This window comes from Anomaloglossus baeobatrachus, chromosome 6 (genome assembly GCF_048569485.1).
Source record: "Anomaloglossus baeobatrachus isolate aAnoBae1 chromosome 6, aAnoBae1.hap1, whole genome shotgun sequence".
Classification (NCBI taxonomy): Eukaryota; Metazoa; Chordata; class Amphibia; order Anura; family Aromobatidae; genus Anomaloglossus; species Anomaloglossus baeobatrachus.
Window position 1 is genome coordinate 247,702,161 of NC_134358.1, and position 19,459 is coordinate 247,721,619.

Here is a 19,459-nt window from a genome sequence, read left to right on the forward strand (position 1 = left end):
AAATAAGCAATGTCATATAGTGACATATAGAAATATAAGAAAATTCTGGCTGCTATGACTATTAACGAACAGTCTGGAGAATCTGCTGAATGACCCTTACTGACGAATGGGTGTGGCTAGGGGCGTGGTCAAATTTTGCCGTGGCGCGCTACGTGCGCCGCTTACTTTGACCCCTCCTCCCTGGTTGTCGTCTAGTGGACTGGATCGGCTCCACCCCTAGGTGGCCATCCATCGGGTCCAACTCTAGTCTGTCACCAGTCCTTGGGGAAGTGAAAAACAGGGATTATATATGTATTTTGGTGTTACCGGCACTGGTCTTCCTGGGGGTAGGCCCTGCGTCTTTGACAAGATGCAGTACCTTGTAGCTCCTGATGGCTTTAGGGGCGCTACATTTGTCATTGTATTTCCCCTGTTTAGTTGTGTTTTTGACCTTAGGCTGGACCTCCCCTAGTTCGAGCATGACAACAGGTTTCTTTAGCTAGGAATATAATATATACCAACTATCAGGTATATCCACAGCCATGTAATGATTGACTTGGATATTTGCCAGATGCACAGAAACCAATGTTTAATAATTCAGTGGAAGACCACTACTGGTCTCTAAGGGCGGTGGGCTTCCTCTGATATATTGGCTACACATTAATAATGTATAGTTTCCTCAATCAATCTGAGTAATATATTGCAAAGCGAACATTAACTGATAATCAATGGCATTATTTATTCTAATATTTTAATGAATACATTAATTACAAATCCCATGTTACCCAGCGCCATTGTGAGGCACTCCGGGCCGCTTAGTGCTGACACAGCGTTCTCTTTGTGAGGAGTTCTGCTATCCGTGGCTTGTGTTATTTATCCGGCCTTTTAGATGAAAAACTGCTTTTCTCGAAAGGCCAAAATGCAACTCGCGTGACAAAACATACGCACTTTATGAATTCAGAACAATCGCTGCAGGAACCATTGAGATGTAGCCAGTGTATGTCTGAGAGAACATGTAAATGAATGGTACAGTACATATTTTAGCATTTATTGCAGTTTTGGACTGAAAGTAAAAAGGAAAGGAAATTGGAAAAAAGTCTAGTGAAAGAAAGCATGTCAGTGATCACCATTAAGGTTTTTCAATATTTAATGGGAGGGCTATTTGCCATGCAATCCCTGGGAGATTTGTAGTGTGAGTACTGTGCGGTTGCTTAGTTACCGAATCCCGAGAGGATGGATGTGAGGAAAGGTTGTAGAATGAAAACCAAGCAGTTAACAAGAGACTGGAGCAATGACATCCAACAGGAGAGAAGAAAGTGTCACATACGATCCGGGCCCTAATAAACACTCCGCCATGTAGTGTGTAACATCGCTATTGTGTCTGCCCGGAGAAACAAAGGAGATACAGATAGAAATAGTCATTCAGCAAAATGTGTTCCAAAGAGATGCCACATTGACGGGTATCTGCATCCTTCTGTAACAGTAGCATTAGGGGGCATTTTGGAATACCCCTAAACATTTTATTAACCCTCTAAACAGAATCAGTCATCAGTTTTTTACCACCTAAGAGCAATAAAATGTATAGACAGAGACCCTGATTCTAATGATGTGTCACTTACTGGGTTGTATGCTGTAGTTACATACAAATGTGACGCCCCTGGACTAGTCAGGTCGTAAGGGGTAATGCACGTTCTTTATCTCCAGTGTAGGACTCAACCCCCATGGTTCTGGGTCCTCATCCTGCAGTACTGCCTCCGCCAGCATTCACAAATCCTAGTTACACCTCACACTACACCTGTCAGGCACACCAGTGGGCTGCTTAAGTTGGAATAGGGCCGCCCACCTAGGGGTCAGGAAGGGAGGTGACAAGTGAGAACAGAAGTAGCTCCTAGTGAGTGAGTAGCTGGGAGTAGCAGCTCCCCAGAGAACAGTGGTAGCCCTCGAGCAGTGAGGAGCTTGAGGAAGCTAGGAGTTGGAGCTCCCAGGGGAAAGGAGACTAGGTCACAGACAGTGGTCTGGACCCGGAGGAGTTGGAGACCCGATTGCGGGAGTTTGTGACTGGGTGCTTGGCCAGTCTTGGAGGATAGCCAGTAGCCACAGTTCAATAGCCGGGCTGGGACCGAAGGCAAGACAAGATACACGGACCCTAAGTCAGGGAGAAGCTTCGGGCAACCCGGCAATTAACCTGCGGAGGACAGGGCCTATATGGACTGTTCCCACGAAGCTCAGAGATCGGGGGCACTAGCGCAACGAGGGGGATTGGGCTTTCCAAGCAAAGCAGCCCATTGAACTCCAAAGCGTGAGCTCCTGGGAGCAAGCTCCTCTTGCTACTCATAGCAGGGAGTGTACCGCCCCCGTGCCAGCGGCCGAGCCGCTCGGATCCGGAACCGCGGTGGCTCGAGGGGTCTCTGGACCCGGGGGTCGTGCGGACACTCAAATTCAAAAGGGGGACTATGTACAGGGGGTTAGAAGTTCATGATGCCACCCACGGTGCGTGGTAAGGTGGAGCACCACCGCTGCTGTTGGGAGCACCCGGTGGCGGTGGTATGGCAGCAAGGTGTTTGACCCCTCCGTGGGTAGGCGCGTTTTGCGCCGGTGCCTGGTGATGGTAGTGAAAGGGTGCCGTTAGGGAGGAAAAGGGTTTCTGCGTACTCTCTCAGTCCAAGAATACCGACAACTTGCAAACCAGAACTCTGAGCACCGCTGCAGCAGGGAAGAGCACTCTCTTCACTATTTGTACCCTGTAGTGTGGAACTAGTCGGGTCCCGCTCACCCGTATGGCTAACGGAGTGAGCTTGCTCTCAGGGTTCACGCTTGGAATTTTCTGGACTGTGTTTTGGGAAAGTCCTATCCCCTCGTTGGGGGATGAATCTTGAAGACTTCACCCCCGTCGGGTAAATTACCAGGATGCGTGAAGCTACTTCCAGGCCTAGGGTCCACGTACCCCGTCGTGCCCTGGCCCCTGCCCGGAGATGTCTCAAGGCCGCCGGCTGCCCTCCTCAGCAGATCCGTGCCTCTTGACATGATCCCCTGCGACTGGGGTTCCAGCTCCTACCAGGCCCAGACCAACGTCTACCACCTAGTAATCTCAAGGAGCCCTGCTCCCAAACCGGTGACCTCTCACTTCGAGAGTCACCATTGTACACTCCCCTCCGCTTCACATCTCTTCACTTCTCCTTCTTTTCACACTTCTCACTCTCCCCTACAAACTCCCCAAGTGGGTATTCCCTTCAGGCCCCCCAATACCCAATGGTGTGTCTGGTGGGTGTGGTGCAAGGTGTTCCTAGAGTTTTGACTGGCTCTGTTCTTAGCAACACCAAAGGACAGGGATCCGTAACCAAGGAGGATGTGGATACTGTGTAGAAGGGTAGATTGCACAATACCCTGTGATGACCTGATAGGCCAAGGTGTCACAGGAGCGGGGCCCGGAAAGCTCCAAGCTGACAGGCCGCAAAGGACACTCTAAACTACTGTGCCAGGAGGTAGGCCACAGACCATCCGGCAGTGCTGCGGGGGACAGGACCCGGACGAGCTCCCCTCGGAAGACAGCAGCATTCAGACACTTGGTTTACTACGTTGTCAGTGTCTGCTTTCTTTTGAGTGAGTACCGGATTAACCCCTGCAACTAGCGAGCTTGCGCTTCCTCCTGCACCCCAGACCACTATCCAGAGTGTCGGGGCCTTCCCTACCCATGGAGGGAAAATGTCATCTAGCTGTCCCCATTCCATCAACCCCGGTACTTCCATCAGCAGCGGCGGTACTCTCTCCGTTACCGCACACCACGGGATGCTCTCAGATGGGAAAAAAAAGTCTTGTTGACAAATCCCCTTTACTGACTCTCAAATGTTTATTATTACTACTATAAAACTGCTTTAAATATTTGAGGTTTTTTTACCCCAAGTAATTATTATTAAAGGCCATGATCACTATGGAGTTACGTATTTGTATACTAAACACGATGTTTATTTGTAATGGGTCATCTTCCATTATGATGTTCTTTATTTTATTTATTTCCATTTCCAGAGAGCTAGTATACACAACCTTATTTTTGGTAACTTCCAGTTACTATTGTCTATATATGGACCCAATTCACATAAACAATTTTGTAAATGTACACATGACCTACATAAAAAATATTTGCAATGTGCATCATCAGATTCAATGCTGAGACCTGGAAATTGGAATTGAACGAAATGAGAATCAGGGGCGCCATACATGCTAAATGGAACTACACTTAATAAAAACACACCCATCTCCAAAAAATGAGACATGTCCCAATCTCCATGTAGATTCCCCCATAACACACGTTATTACTTATAGAAGATTGAGAATTATCTCGACCATGAACCTTTACTTGATCTAGAAACATATGATCATCCAATGGCTGAGACCGAACATTAATTCTTTAAAGGGGTATTCCGTTTTCCAAGGTCCTATCCCAATATGTAGTAGATATAATCATAATAATATTAGCAAAAATCTTCAATTAGAAATGTAGTATAGTTTTTCTGATTCACTATGTCGCTTACCTCATGTTCAGTGCATTGCAGGACCTTAGGTACACATGGTTATGTGACGCCCTGGCAAAACCAGGGTGTCACAGAGCCTGCAGAAATCCAGCAAAGTGCAGGCCATTCTCCTCCTTGGTAACCTGATCCCACACCAGTGCAGCAGGACAGACACCCCCCCCAGTGTAAGAGCTAAACAGAGCAGCGAGGGGAGGGGCTGGAGCAGAGTGAGTGAGGAGAGTGAAGAGAGCAGACCAGGGGAGGATAGCTCCTGGCTGCTCTAAGGAATGGAAGTGTGAGGAAGGGCCTGAGGTGACTAGGGCAGGGTAGCGGCCCGCCGGCATCAAGGGAAGGCCCGGATCACTGCAGGTGGAGTGGGCTCCCCGTTCCCGACTGAGGAGAGAGAGTGGAGAACAAGGCAGGAGAAAGAGGCATCTGGCTGCAGGGCAAGAACAGGGGTCCGCTGTACTGTGTGTGGGATCCCAAAAACACCCTCCGTACTGAAGGCTGTGGACACCGGCAGTTCCTAGTTTACCAGTGACTCTGTGTGGTTTAATCGTGAGTACACCAGTGCCATCCGGCATCGCGCTGCACTGCACCGCAACCCTGCACCCGGCCAAAACCCATCCTGCGGAATCCTCCTGCCTCCTATCGGGCCCCGGGACCACCAGCCCCTACCCATGGAGGGGTCAACACCTAGCTGATCCCCGCCATCGCTCCCGGGAACCTCGTCACCAGCAGCGGTGGTGCCCACCATCACTACAACCCGTGGGTGGCGTCACGAACTCTCCACATCCCGAAAGAAACCCAATTCCCCCTTTCACTCAAGGTCGAGGAGCGCTGCTCGAGCCCCGGGTCCGGCCCGCTCGAGCCACCGAGGAGAAGGCACCGGATCCGAGCGCAATCTCCCCTAGCAGCCCACCGCAACGGGGAAGCTGGCCCCCGCCCCTGACAGTTATGACCACTAGCAACTAAATAACTAACTGTAACAATATGCGTGGTTGTAACCATGGATACCTAAGGTCCTGCAATGCCCTGCACATGAAGTAAGAGACATAGTGAATTAGAACTATACTACATTTATAATTGGAGGTGTATGCTAATATTATCATTATTACTCCTACTACATATTGGGATAGGGTCTTGGAGATTAGAATAACCCTTAAAGGGCGTAATATGACCACAGCCTACAACCACTATAGCGGCCATGAATATGAACGCGGCCTAGTGGCCATTGTAGTCATGTGGATAATAAATTTAAATCATTTTTTGCAATTTTTGGGGGGTTGAAAAGGACGTTTTCTGGTCTTGTACAAAAATTAATCATATTTCTGTGGTCCCAAACTGTATTCTACTCTTTCCACAGCCAAATGGTGACATTCTGGCTGCCTACCCCCATGACCAGGGGGGGGATCAGTACAGATTTATAATGTCCACATTGAACTCAATGGCAGTGGTTGAAATCTATGTACAATAAAATAATCATGGTGGTGGATGCTAATAGGCAGAATATGGTGGAGCTAGGAAATTAAAGCTCAGTTTTGATTTTTTTTTTAAAAAAAAAGCTGTGAATGTTGCCAACATTTCTAGATTTTTGTTATTAGACTCAATAAGGCTTTTATTATTTCTTTAGTCTCATGCCACCTCCCAGGTAAATGTTTTTAGGGACAACATGTGCCTAGATGAGATCTTCTAATCTTAACATTTATATAACATACCATAAATGTTTGATAGCTGTAGATCCCAATGCTGGTCCTTTCACTTATTGTCATGCGCTGTCCAGATCCGCACACACAGATTACTTCTATGGCATCAGACTCTGTTTACATTACAGTCCGACAGGCAACCTGGTCTCTAAGTGCTCATCTCGGCTGGGCATCAGCTGAGTTGTTTCATTGCCGCCAGCAGGGGTTAATCCTTTTTGGAGCAGTGTGCTACTCTTCTAAGAGCCAGGTTGCTGATTACCTTCACAGCTGGTCTCTTCCTATTTAAGGCTGGGGAGTGTAGTAGGAGATCACCGAAGATAGTTTCTGCTTGAAGCTGCGATATCCCGATGTCCGTGGCGATCCTCTGCTTGGTGACCAGCGATTTGTTGTCTGCGCTGTATCAAAGTTCCCTGTTGTGACTGTCTCCTGCCCCTTTGGTTTATCCCCTCCGGTGTCTTTTTGTCTCCTCTCTGCAAATATTTCTGGTATGAGTGAGTTTCAGTTTTACCCCCTTGTCTTGTGGGAGGGGTACTACTATGTTTCCTGCCCAACCCTGGCTTGGAGATGCAGAGGTATTAGTTCAGGGCCCATCAGGAGACAGGGCCATGTCAGGGCCCGAGACCTCCCTACCATTAAGGGTAAACCCAGGGTGAGGGTGAGCGCAGGGGTCCCAGTCTTAGGGTCAGCATAGGAACCACTAAGTCCCCTAGTCATCTGTGACACTTATCCCTTATCCTTACAGGGTGCTCTTGTACCGCCCCATGCTCTGCAGTCGAGCCGCTCGGATCCGGACCTTCAGTGGGTGGCTCGAGAGTCTCCGGACCCAGGGGTCTCGCGGTCACTTCAACTGAAAGGGGGGTTGTGGTTTGGGGACGTAGATGTACGGCCGGAGCCGTGCTAAGTTCATGATGCCACCCATGGGATGTGGTGAAGGTGGACATCACCGCTGCAGTTACGGGACACCCGGGGGAGATGTTGCGCAGCAAGTTGTTAACCCCTCCGTGGGCAGGGATGGTGGCCCCGGGACCCATTGGGGGTGTTTGGTTTGGCGGTGCAGGGAGATGGGCGACCAGAGGGTGCTGTTGTACTCACTATTAGTAAACACACGAGTGTCTGGTAAACCAAGGTGATGGTGGCTGGTGCCCGCAGCCAGCTGCAGTCTGGTCCCCCACCCGGCTGGTGGTCTCTGTCTTTCTCCCGCACCTGTGTTGGATGGTGGACTGCCTGTGCTTGCAACTTCAGGAGTCCGCTCCCGGCTTGTTGTCGCCTAAGGAGCCCTTTGCCCACAGACGCTGGCCCGTGGGATCTCTGAGCCGTGGCGGTGGCCGTTTATCCCCCTTGTTGGGCTGTTGCCTTAAGTCGGGACTTTGGGTGGGACAGGACCTCTAGTCCTGGCCGAAATCAGTTAATTAGCTAGCCCCCTGTAGCTTCTGGACCCAGCTCCAGGGTCTGAGTACCCCCCTTTGTGCTCCGGTTTCCGAGTCGGTTCCACGGGTCGGTACCGGCGGGCTACAACCCTGTCCCGGTCCACCTCGGTTCCACCGAGCCATCTTCCCGGCTCCTGCAGATGGAGACCGCTGTCTGCCTCCTAGCCAAAGGTACCAGGGCTCCTACCCCAGCACCTGCTCAAATTGGTTTCTCTCCTTTGGTGGAGCTGCACACAGCTCCAGCCCACACACCTTTCCAACTTGAACTCTGAAACTCCACTGTTTACTTTCCCGCCTCAGGCTGTCTGAACTCCTCGGTGGGCGTCTTCCAACCGCCTGGTTCCGCCCCCTGGTATGTCAATCAAGCCCTGAGGGGGGTGAGTAGGGTTTAAATGTTTGGCTGTATGTTACATATGAGGGACAGGTGTAATGCAGGGCCCTATCTGTGACTACCTGGCCCAGCCAGGGCATCACACTCTAATCTTCCATCCTACCTAATGCTGTCAATGACATGAATAAAAAAGTGTCCGCGCATGCGCAACTCTCTTCAATCATTGCTATGGATGTTTTGACTATATTCAGAAGTCCTTTAGAAGTGAGTTAAGAGAGATGTGCATGTGCAGCCACCTTTCTATTTACAGAGGTTATGATGCTAAATAGAACAAATTACAATACTCCTTTAAAATTGAATCTGTCACAAGGTTGTTGTCACCTATACTGAGAGCAGCATGATGTAGACCCTGATTCCAGCAATATTTCACTTCCTGGTCTGCTTGGTGTAGTTTAATTAACATCATTGTTTTACCAGCAGAAGATGATCACTAGACATGTAGTCCTCCATATTCGTGATCTCTTTATAACTCCACTCTCAATATTAATTGGCAACTTTCTGGCTATGTACAGTGTATGCAGCAACACAATCAGTGGTGTAGGTGGGGTCAGAGCTCAGCATTCAGCTAGTAGATCTGCAGCAGATAAAACTGTGATTTTTATCAAATCTGCAGCAAGCAGCCAGGTAAGTGATACATCACCGGAGTCAGCTTCTCTGCACCTGTATCATGTTGATCTTAGATGGGTTTGAAATACCTAGTGATAGATTCCCTTTAAAGACTGCATGAATGATGCCTCATTACATGAGTAATTTCCTGTGTGTAACAGGCAGCATGGCGTCAGGCTTTATTCAGTATAGTACTGGGAGGGTAACTGTAGTGAATTTCACATCCCAGTCACTGTCCTATTGTAGTTACATACTGGAAACTGATATACTGTATATTACATATACTGTATATTCAGGAATTGCAGATTACATTTTCAAGATTTTAATCATAAGTGTGTTCATCAGAAGTTTTATTTGGGAAAAAATGTAATATCAAAGCATTGGTGCTATATCAGGTCGTACATATGTGAGGACTAATCAAATAATTTGCAAGCACAATAAGTAGAGTTTGCCTTTGGCATAGACGACAAGGAACACACATCAAACTGATTTCTTAATTTTGTTCTAGCAGAAGTCCCCCGAGATGCTGAAGAACTTCTGCTAGTGTTTTTGCTAAGTAGCCAAGAGTACCCCTTTAGGTAAAAGATATTTCAAATGTACAGATGTAGCAGAGCTGAATTTGCATGATGTAACAGAGTGATTTTTTTGCTAGACTTTTACTACCTTTAATTTTAATTGCACTTTCCCACATTAACAGGTACTGAAGAAGAGAGATTGGCACTTGAAGCTGCACTCATGTATGGTGTCAAAAAAGAATTTCAAGATGAGGAACACTTTCGCTCTGGCTTTGACACTACAATGGAATTTCAAGAGGATAATGCAATATTTGGCAGTGACTTCAAAGTCACTTTAACTTTCAAGAACCAAAGTTCTAATCTTTATACAGTGTCAGCCTTCCTAACAGGACATGTTGTGTTTTACACTGGGGTGCAGAAGGCCGAATTCAAGAACAAGACCCTCCAAGTGACTTTGGAGCCATTATCCAGTAAGCGATGTTACCTAAATATTACTTTTTAAGAAATATTAAAGGGAATCTGTCCGCAGGTTTTTGCTATGTAATCTGAAGACAGCATGCTGTAGAGGGTTAACACACAGATTTTAGCGATGCATCTCTTATTACACTTTGTGCTGTTGTTTATTTTGTTGTTTGTTTTAGCTTCAGGAGATTATCATTGCCAGACTAGGTCAGCTAGTCTGGCACGCCTCCTGCTGTGATTAGCAGCTCTCTATCTATAGACTTTGTATATAGAGAGCCTGGTAGGAGAGGTGGCACCTTTCTCAGCTCTGCTGCATTGCTAAATCTAAAAACTATGATTGTGTCAGAACCGTTGCACCTAGTAATCTAAGATATACATCATTGGATTGAGTATCTATTTGCCTACATCATGTAAAAACCTGCCAACAGATTTCCTTTAGGTTAAATTATTCTCAAATGTTAAGTTATTCACTATGCACTGAATAGGGAATAATTACAGATCTTTGGGATCTAACTACTGGGACCTCAACGATCCCTAAATCTGGGCCCTTGATTCAGGGAATTAGATTTTACAGAGCCCCCCTTACGAATGAAGCTGAGGTGTGTATGCTTGACCCATGCTCCATTCATTGTCTATGGGACTGCCAAAGAAAGTGGAGTACCATGCTTAACTATTTCCAGTAGTCCCTTAGACAATTAATGGAACAAAGATCAAGCATGTGCTCCTTCACACCATTCAAGATAAGGTTCTGACCAGCCTAGTTCATGGGTTGCATTCAGTGGTGCAACTAGAGTCTGATGGGATTGGTGCAGAGTTTGAGCCTGGGCCTTATCCCCATATGTTCATCAGATGTATGGGCCGTTTTAGCATTCTAAATCCTATAAAGACATACAAGTTGCCTCCCCTCCCCCTTCATTGTGCAGTAGTATCCCACATCCTGTACTAATGTCCCCCATCCTGTGATATTTCCTGGTAAATATGTCCCCATCATGGTCCCTACTACAAAATGCATACTTTGTATTTGCTATGTTTTTTCAGCTGGCAGCTGTTCACATTTGTAGGATGTGCGGGTCAGTTTTTTTTTTAATATTTGTACCCATCATGGTCCCATCATGGTATATGTCCACATCATTGCCCTATCCTGGTCTATAACTTCCATCATGCCTATATCCTGGTATATATGGCCCCATCTTGGTATATATGTCCCCACCATGGCCCATCCTGGTGTATATGGCCCCTTCATGGCCCCATCCTGGTATATATGGCCCCATCATGATATATATGTCCCTATCATGGTCCTATCCTGGTATATATGGCCCCATCTTGGTATATATGTCCCCACCATGGCCCATCCTGGTGTATATGGCCCCTTCATGGCCCCATCCTGGTATATATGGCCCCATCATGATATATATGTCCCTATCATGGTCCTATCCTGGTATATATGGCCCCATCTTGGTATATATGTCCCCACCATGGCCCATCCTGGTGTATATGGCCCCTTCATGGCCCCATCCTGGTATATATGGCCCCATCATGATATATATGTCCCTATCATGGTCCTATCCTGGTATATATTCCCCATCATGGCCCCATCCTGGTATATATGTTCCCATCATGGCCCCATCCTGGTATATATGTTCCCATCATGGCCACATCCTGATATATAGCCCCCATCCTGATATATAGCCCCCATCCTGATATATAGCCCCCATCCTGATATATAGCCCTCCATCCTGGTATATAGCGCTCCATCCTGGTATATAGCCCCCCATACTGGTATATAGCCCTCCATCCTGGCATATAGCCCCCATACTGGTATATAGCCCTTCATCCTGGTTTGTAGCCCTCATCCTGGTATGTAGCCCTCCACTGTGGTATATAGCCACCCATCCTGGTATATAGCCCCCTCATCCTGGTATATAACCCTCTCATCCTAGTATACAGCCCCCTCATCCTAGTATATAGCCCCAATCATGCTATATAGCCCCCCCCCACCGAGCCGCATACAGTAAAAAAACAAAAAATGGTACTCACCTTCCGTACGCTCCCCCGATGTCCTGATGCGACGCGGCCATGCTGGCAACCGATCAGCGTGTAAGCGACACCAGCAGCTGTCAGCATATTCTCTGCTCCCCATGTGCCGGATCGTGTGCATGAGAAGCAATGAATATTCATGGCCTTAATCAGTGACTGGCCCATTGCAGTGCAGGGACCCAACGGGTCTCTGTGCTCCAATATATTTCAGTTGGATACGTGTCCTTGGACACAGATCTAGCTGAAGCAGGGGCCAGTGGGCCCCCTGCACCCCTGGACCCGGTCGCAGTGGCGATCTCTGCTACCGCGGTCATTACGCCCCTGGTTGCATTGCCCTGACCTCAGAATAATCGGGGAGTTAGAGCTATCAGTAAGTTATTCCCTACCCTGAGGATAAATGATAATTGAACATTTTGGGAATACACTTTATATAATACACATTGTACTTTTGAATTGATATATATCAGTGGGAATTGTGTAACTTGAGAACAGTTGCTAATTTTATTTTGACAGATGTAGAAGCCATCAGGCCCATTACTACAGGGACATCCCTTTGCTTTCTAGTCAGGCATTCATTTACAACCTTGCAAGCATCTAATGTCAAAGAATGACAATTTAGGTATAAAATAACATTCTTACTCATTTAGATGACCTCTAGACGTAAATGCAAAGGTTTTATTTTAGGACGATTCCATAATCAATTTTTATTGCATAGTAAGCAATACATTTTCACTAAACAGCATCTGACATGCGTCTCAGATGGATAAAATAATGCTCACCCCTCGTGACCCTCAATCTCTGTCATAGAAAATCCCTTTCCTGATTACCTAAGGGAGACAAGGTTACTGGCAGGTCTCGTTGGATTTATGGCAAATCCTAGCATGTTTCAATCATTTAGCTTCCGTGAGTTACTATAAATGTGGTAAACTATCAATGATATGCTGAGAAAGTGCGATAACTCAATGAAAATTAACCAAAAAACAACAAAAGTGAATGCAATAAATTATTATAATGCACACGCTAGCTACTGTGATGCAGCAAAAAAAAAAAAAAATAAGTATTTATATAAATTAATTCTCTAATTTTAATTTACAGGGAACCTGTCAGGTGCAATATGGACCAGAACCACAAACAGTTCTGGATGTATATTGCTAATCCATGCCTAACTGTCCCTATATACACTAGCATAGACAAAGGGATCTTTAGAAAAGTATTTCTAAAGATCCCATATATGATATGCTAATGTTGCCAGGAACTAGTTGTAAGGGCGTTAGTTCCCTTGGCTAGTCGGCCCCCTTAGCATGTAAGCACGCTTCTGTGGGAGTGCTAATAAGCTAATGAATGCGCAGCATCAGAGGATGGTCGCACTCACCACTCTGCTGCCATCGCGTCTGACTCCTGGATTTCGGCTCAGTGCGCATGATCCTGGACTTCCGGTCATGTGCACTATGAAGTCGGGTGTACGCATTCTGGCTTCAAAATTATGTAGTGCGCAGGACCAAAAGTCAGGGATCATGCACACTGAGCCAAAATCCAGGAGTCGGACGCAATGGCAGCAGAATGGTGAGAGCGACCATCCTCTGATGCTGCGCATTTATTAGCATGTTAGCACACCCACAGGGGCATACTAACATGCTAAGGGAGCTGACTAGCCTAGGGAACTAACGCCTTATGACTAGTCACTGGCCTCAATAGCATATCATACGGGATCTTTAGAAATACGTTTTCTAAATATCTCTTTATCTATGCTACTATAGGCTTAGACTAGTAGGCAGGGATTAGCAATATGCACCCAGTACTGCTCATGGTTCTGGGTGCATATTACACCTGACAGGTTCATATAAATAATTGGGATCCCGCATTTTGAACCCATATCATTCATTCGGTGCAGAGAACAAGTATAAGATATCTCTCACTTTGATGTATCAGGCACTTTTGTATATTGATTTTATTGATGGATAGCCATTAAATATGACAATCTGACTATGTGGTCTCCAGAAAAAAAAAAACAGATCAGAGCTTGTAGGAAACAAATTGTTTCCTCTTATTCTTGAGGTCACAGTGGTCATATCTCCTATTGGACATAGAACAATATGTTCATTACTTTATTATTAAGGATAGTGGCATTTCATTTTAAAAAATCTACTAAAATGTCTAATTTCAGAATCTGTCTCTTTAAATACACATAGCTCTGCATACAGAGCCTTCGCTGCATATAGCTTATGTGTGTAACGCAAGGTCCTGGCTCCCCAGGGTCCTGGATTGGGTGTTCAGCTGCAGGCATGTTTAAATTAGAAAGTGTCAGCATCTTCCATTCCATACAATACTCCAGACCTAAAATCATTTATCAGTCTCACAAGAACTGATTCATGTCACTTAATTGTTGCTGAGGAGCTCATCTGTCCCTTTATGCATATTGTATAAAATTACGATGACTTGCTTGATAAATTGTCTAAACTAATTTAGGAACTTGACGGCACATTCAGTTTAGTGTCAATTCATATTGGCAATGTTCTATTTCTTTGGCCTCATTCACATGTCCAAGAAATGGACCCACTGGGCCACAGCACACAGAGTACCTGAGGGGTGTGACTGTGGCTCACAGCAGAGCCTCTGATGGTCAGGGTGTTGACCTACAGGTTGAAACCAGATGCCACTCAAAGAAACTCAATGTTGCAATTGCTGGCCCCAAGGAGGGGTAAGGACATTGACAGTCTCTGATGAGGCAGGCTCTGCCGATATTGTACGATGCAGCAGCGGCCGGTATAGTAGACTTGGCGAATAGGTACGATCAGGCCCATACTGACAATCTGGCCCAACAGGCATTTCCTCGCGGGCCGTAGTGCAAATGTACGTAGTGGGTCGCTGCAGCCACAGCACGCTTGTCCAGCATCCAGTCCCTTTAAAACTGTGGTGTAGAGTCCTGTGTATGCTGGCCCTTGTCTCTGTGTGCACGGGAAGTTTTAAAGGGCCGCCAGCCCACTGTGCCATTCAATGCCAATGGCCCCTTAAGTGTGTGTGCGCCAGCCACGACGCACAGTCACAGAGAAGGGCCTTCACGGCGCCTACAGAGCTCTATCTGTATGACACTATTTACAGACATGGAGTTTCAAGATATTGCTCCTTGTCAGTGCAAATTATGAGATCTGATTTGGCTACATGAGAGTCTAAAACTGCGATCTAAGTTGTAAGGCATGTCACTCTCCACAAGGAGAATTCTTAACCCTTAGATCCCAGTCTTAAGCCTCTCACCTAGTCAAATCAGATGTCATACTTTGCAATGATGAGGGGCAATGCCCCGAAACACTGTCTGCAAATTGACATTGTCTTTTACTCTAAGTCATATGGCAAGGTTCGTTAAAGGGTTAATATTGACTTTTAAGATTGCTTCTTCCAGTAGTTGGCACTAGAGTTCAAGTCCTCTTCCTCTCTGATTAAGTTATTTGAATTGATGTGAATAGATGTGAAGCCTCTTTCTTTCAAGCTCTATTCCCCACCCAGCACCTTCTCCTTCAGCTTAGGGCCTGATTGCCAGATCCGGCACACTCCAGTACAGTGCAATAATGTACAATGACATCGCGGCAAGCTCTGGTCACATGCTCAGGTCACATGACAGCGAAATGCCGGATGTGTGAAACTGCCCTAACTGACAACCTCTGCGCTGTGTGACTTCAAGCAAAGGAGTCATCAGTCAAGTCAGATGAGGCCAGAGTGACAGAGGTTTCCTATCTACAAATAGTTTTTCAGCCTCATATACACATCAATACAAAACGCTGATGTATCAGTAATGGAGGATCAGACTGGCCATGTAAGGCCGGAGTCACACTTGCGCGTATCTCGCGCAAGTCTCTCATCGCATCACCCAACATGGCTGCACACTCTCCGGACAGGAGCATCTTAGCTGCACAGAAATACATGCAGCCGACCCGCTCCTGTCAGGAGAGTGTGCAGCCATGTCGGGAGATGCGATGAGAGACTTGCGCGAGACACGCGCAACTGTGACTCCAGCCTTAAGGTGTTGCTGAATAGGATAACTGAAGTGAGCACTAATATATATATTATGAGTGCAAGCCAAAAAATACATACTATATAAGAATAAGGCTGCACATCAAACTTAGCTAATAGTATAATGCCTCAAGCATATGGAAAAATATTGGAAAATACAATGAAAAATGCTACTTGCTAATTTGAACATGTGAATAATGAATTGCATACCTGCCATGAATATTAGGAAAAAGGAGATATTTAGCAATCGCATTGGGGCTCAGTTACATTGATCAATGCGATTGCTAAATATCTCCTTTTTCCTAATATTCATGGCAGGTATGCAATTCATTATTCACATGTTCAAATTAGCAAGTAGCATTTTTCATTGTATTTTCCAATATTTTTCCATATGCTTGAGGCATTATACTATTAGCTAAGTTTGATGTGCAGCCTTATCTTTAAGGTGTTGTTGGACTTGTCTTTGAAGAAGCTACTTCCACAGAAAAATAGTTTGGGGTGAAATTGTATGGAGAAGGACATGCTGCTTCGTTGCTCCTCAAGACACCAATGTTATTGTTATAATGTAGAGTGAATTGTGTATTACGTCATGCATAACAGTGTTGTAATGTGCAATTTGAATGGTGTTGTGATATGTTGTAATGTTTTGTGCTGTCTGTGATAAAGCTGTGTTCTGCCCAGCAAAAGACAGTGAGAAGGTAAGAAATAGTTAATGTTTAGGACTAGCCCAAAGTGGGAGAGGCTAGTGTTGAGACAGAGGACAGTATCCTGTCAGAGGTACAGATAAGGCCTAGTGTGTGACAGGGACAGATCTGAGGTCTGGTTAGATGTCAAGTCGCATGACGTGGGTGTCCTTAAAGAAAGAGAGTGCCAGACTTCAGATAGCGAGAATCTGACTGAATGGAAATAGAAAGCTTCGGGTGGAGACAGATCAGAGAAGAGACCAAAGGGCTTAGCGACAGAATGAAGTAGGTTTCAAAGAAAATGATACCTAGCAGAGTGGCCCAAAGGAGTTTGCAACACTCAGAAGGTCAAGATAGAGCAGAACGTGAGACAAAATGAGAGCCTGAGGCAGGAGTTCCCTAAGCGTCAGGTAGAGTGAACCTGAGTCTGGCCATATTGATAAATTATCCCTTTAAGCGGGAGAATAGTATGTGGAACCACGGAAGGAAATTATGACTTTCATTGACTGTACTGTGGTGCTAGGCTAGGCTATGATGGAACTGACATGACTAGAGGAGGTTGGAACAGGAGAAGTGGAAGAAGTTAAGAGAGTGTGTCTCAGGATGGTCTGTGCTACCACCCTGTACCACGCTACAAAAACCTGCTGACAGATTCAATCTAACCACATTTTGAGACCATATATTTTATTTGTTGGGAGACTCCTTTTCTTAGTTCTGCTACAACTTGCAAAGCTGATGGAGGGTCATCATCTGATTAAGACCCATGTCTACTTATCAAAATCCGGCATGCAGTTCTGTAAATGTATTCAATAAAATAAATGGATCCTCATTGATTTTAATGGTCTCTGTGCAATTCTTTATTTACTGTGCATGAGCATTGCAGAGAAAATGAGTATTCCACAGTGTTTTCACTTAAAAGACAGCTCACTGAAGAGGGCCACTAACAGCGGATTCCCTAAAATCAGAGGCTTTCAGGAGATACAGTATACATCTCCTGAAATTGTTTTGTCTAAACTGGACTACTCCTTTAATAAAAGTAATAAGATTTTCATGGGGGTGTAAATTTTCAAAAACATGACAGTATATTGCTATAAAAAATTTCGATTAAGGTACAGTACATTGTATATTTGACGATTAAAATACATTTGGAAGAAGTTCTTTCGACTTTTTATCGAATTTCATGTGATTTGCAGCACCCAGCAAATTTGAACAATTTGCGTTTTGGTTCAAATTAATTGCCCCATAAAATACCTGGAGTAGTTTTACCGATTGCTGAAGATTGTATCAGCCAGAGAGAGCTCGCCTGACCTCGGGGAAAGCTGCACCAACATCCCATTGTGACTTGCAGCTATCACATCACATGGTATATCGCAGCTAATCAGGATGGACTATTAGAGCCTCTATAAAAGCTGAGGCAGGGAGTGTACCAGCCATTTTACAGTATTACAAACTATAGAAAGGACCTCAGAGCCCACAGTTAAGTATTAGATAGGGAGAGAAAGAGCTGAAGCATTGGACAACTGCACAGGGCAGAGGTTGGTGTATAACTGTACTGTTGAAGATAGAAATGAGAGTCTTATTTGTCTTTGAATAAGGGTGCAGTTGCAAGGCCTTATAACCAGGGATGATCGAATACTTCGATTCTTCGGCTTCGCGAATATTTTCCGAATACCTCGCCGCTATTCGATGTGCAATATAAGTCTATGGGAAGCCTGAATACTTCCGAATAGTTGTTATTCGGGTTTCCTATAGACTTACATTGCGCATCGAATATTCGTGAATAGTTGAATAGCGACGAGGTATTCGGAAAATATTCTTGAAGCCGAAAAATCGAAGTATTCGATCATCCCTACTTATAGCTCGTCCATGGATCGAATCAAAATGAACCACATGTTGTCACGCTGGGGTCAGGAGAGCAGATGGCCAGGCCAAGCGTTACGATGCGATACTTGGACAAGTTATATGAACGTGTGACTGTGCCCTAATACATAGATTCCATTAATAGGGGAAGGGAGAGATCGGAGAACTGTCAGCAGCAGAAAACTCAGTATGATTGATCAGTCAAGGAGGGCTAGCACCTTGTCTTGCTGCCTGTAAATTACAATTCTTTTTCATTCTTCAAGCACTAAAAAGCAGTAAACTAGTTTGGCCCTTAGCACATTTTTCTCTGCTCTAGAAAAAAAACTGAAATAAGGCAAAGTGTGCTTATTAGCAGTTGTCAAGCAATAAGCAACTATTCTGAGTTTTTACATTTCTTGTGCAATTTTTTTGTGAATAAGTGAATATTTTAATCTTTTATTTTTATATATAAACACAAAGAAAGGAAAAATTCCAATAATTAAAACATTTTAAAAATAATTAAAAAATTTAAAAATAACTTTTTTGTTTATTCATGCTGCCTAAATTATGGTAAATATGCAGCCAGGTATATTTATTTCTAAAATTCTCTAATGTTTTAGAAAAACGTGGATTAAAAGATGTATCTGAGGATAATGGGAATCCACAAACTATTCTGGTGCTGCTCCCATCTCTGCACAGATCTTTTGCATGTGTATACATAGGGATAGACCTGTCAATCACCTAGGGCGGTGCAGGGATAAGCCTCCTGCAGGTTGCACTGGACTAGTCTGATTATTCCTATGGTCCCTGGGTCGGATCTTTCAACTATATTTACTTTGAAATGCTGCAGTAATTCAGAAAGAAACCTAACTGGCTAAAATTATGTAGCCAGACCCTGATTCATGCTTTCCATGCTTTGGGCAACATGAAATAACTGACAGGTTCCCTTTAAATATGGGAGTTACCTCACAAAGTATAAATGCTACAAAAAAAAAAATATTTTTCCCGCTTGCTTTACTACTCAAATTTTTTATCTGTACACACCAAACCAGTAAACAGGCAGAATAGATTCACTGTATTGTTAAAGGGAATCTGTCAGCAGGCTTTTGCTACCTCATCTGGCAGCAACATAATGTAGGCAATGAGATTCTGAATCCAACATTGTATCACTTAGATTATTGGCTGAAGTAGTTCTAAAACAATTAAATAATTTAGATTCAGGAACACAACAGAACTGTCCTGCCTAAAGCAGGCTCTCAATAGAGATTGTGCATTGACTGAGAGGTGTCAGTGATGGCAGG

General features: G+C 45.1%; 1 protein-coding gene across 1 annotated transcript in view; it reads left to right on the forward strand.

Annotated features, from left to right (window-relative positions):
* Window positions 1–19,459, forward strand: part of F13A1 (coagulation factor XIII A chain) — a 252,196-nt gene that overhangs the window by 180,936 nt on the left and 51,801 nt on the right. Inside the window, exon 12 of the mRNA XM_075316465.1 lies at window positions 9,315–9,602. Within this exon, the coding sequence (XP_075172580.1) occupies window positions 9,315–9,602 (288 nt within the window). The remainder of the gene's footprint in view (window positions 1–9,314; window positions 9,603–19,459) is intronic.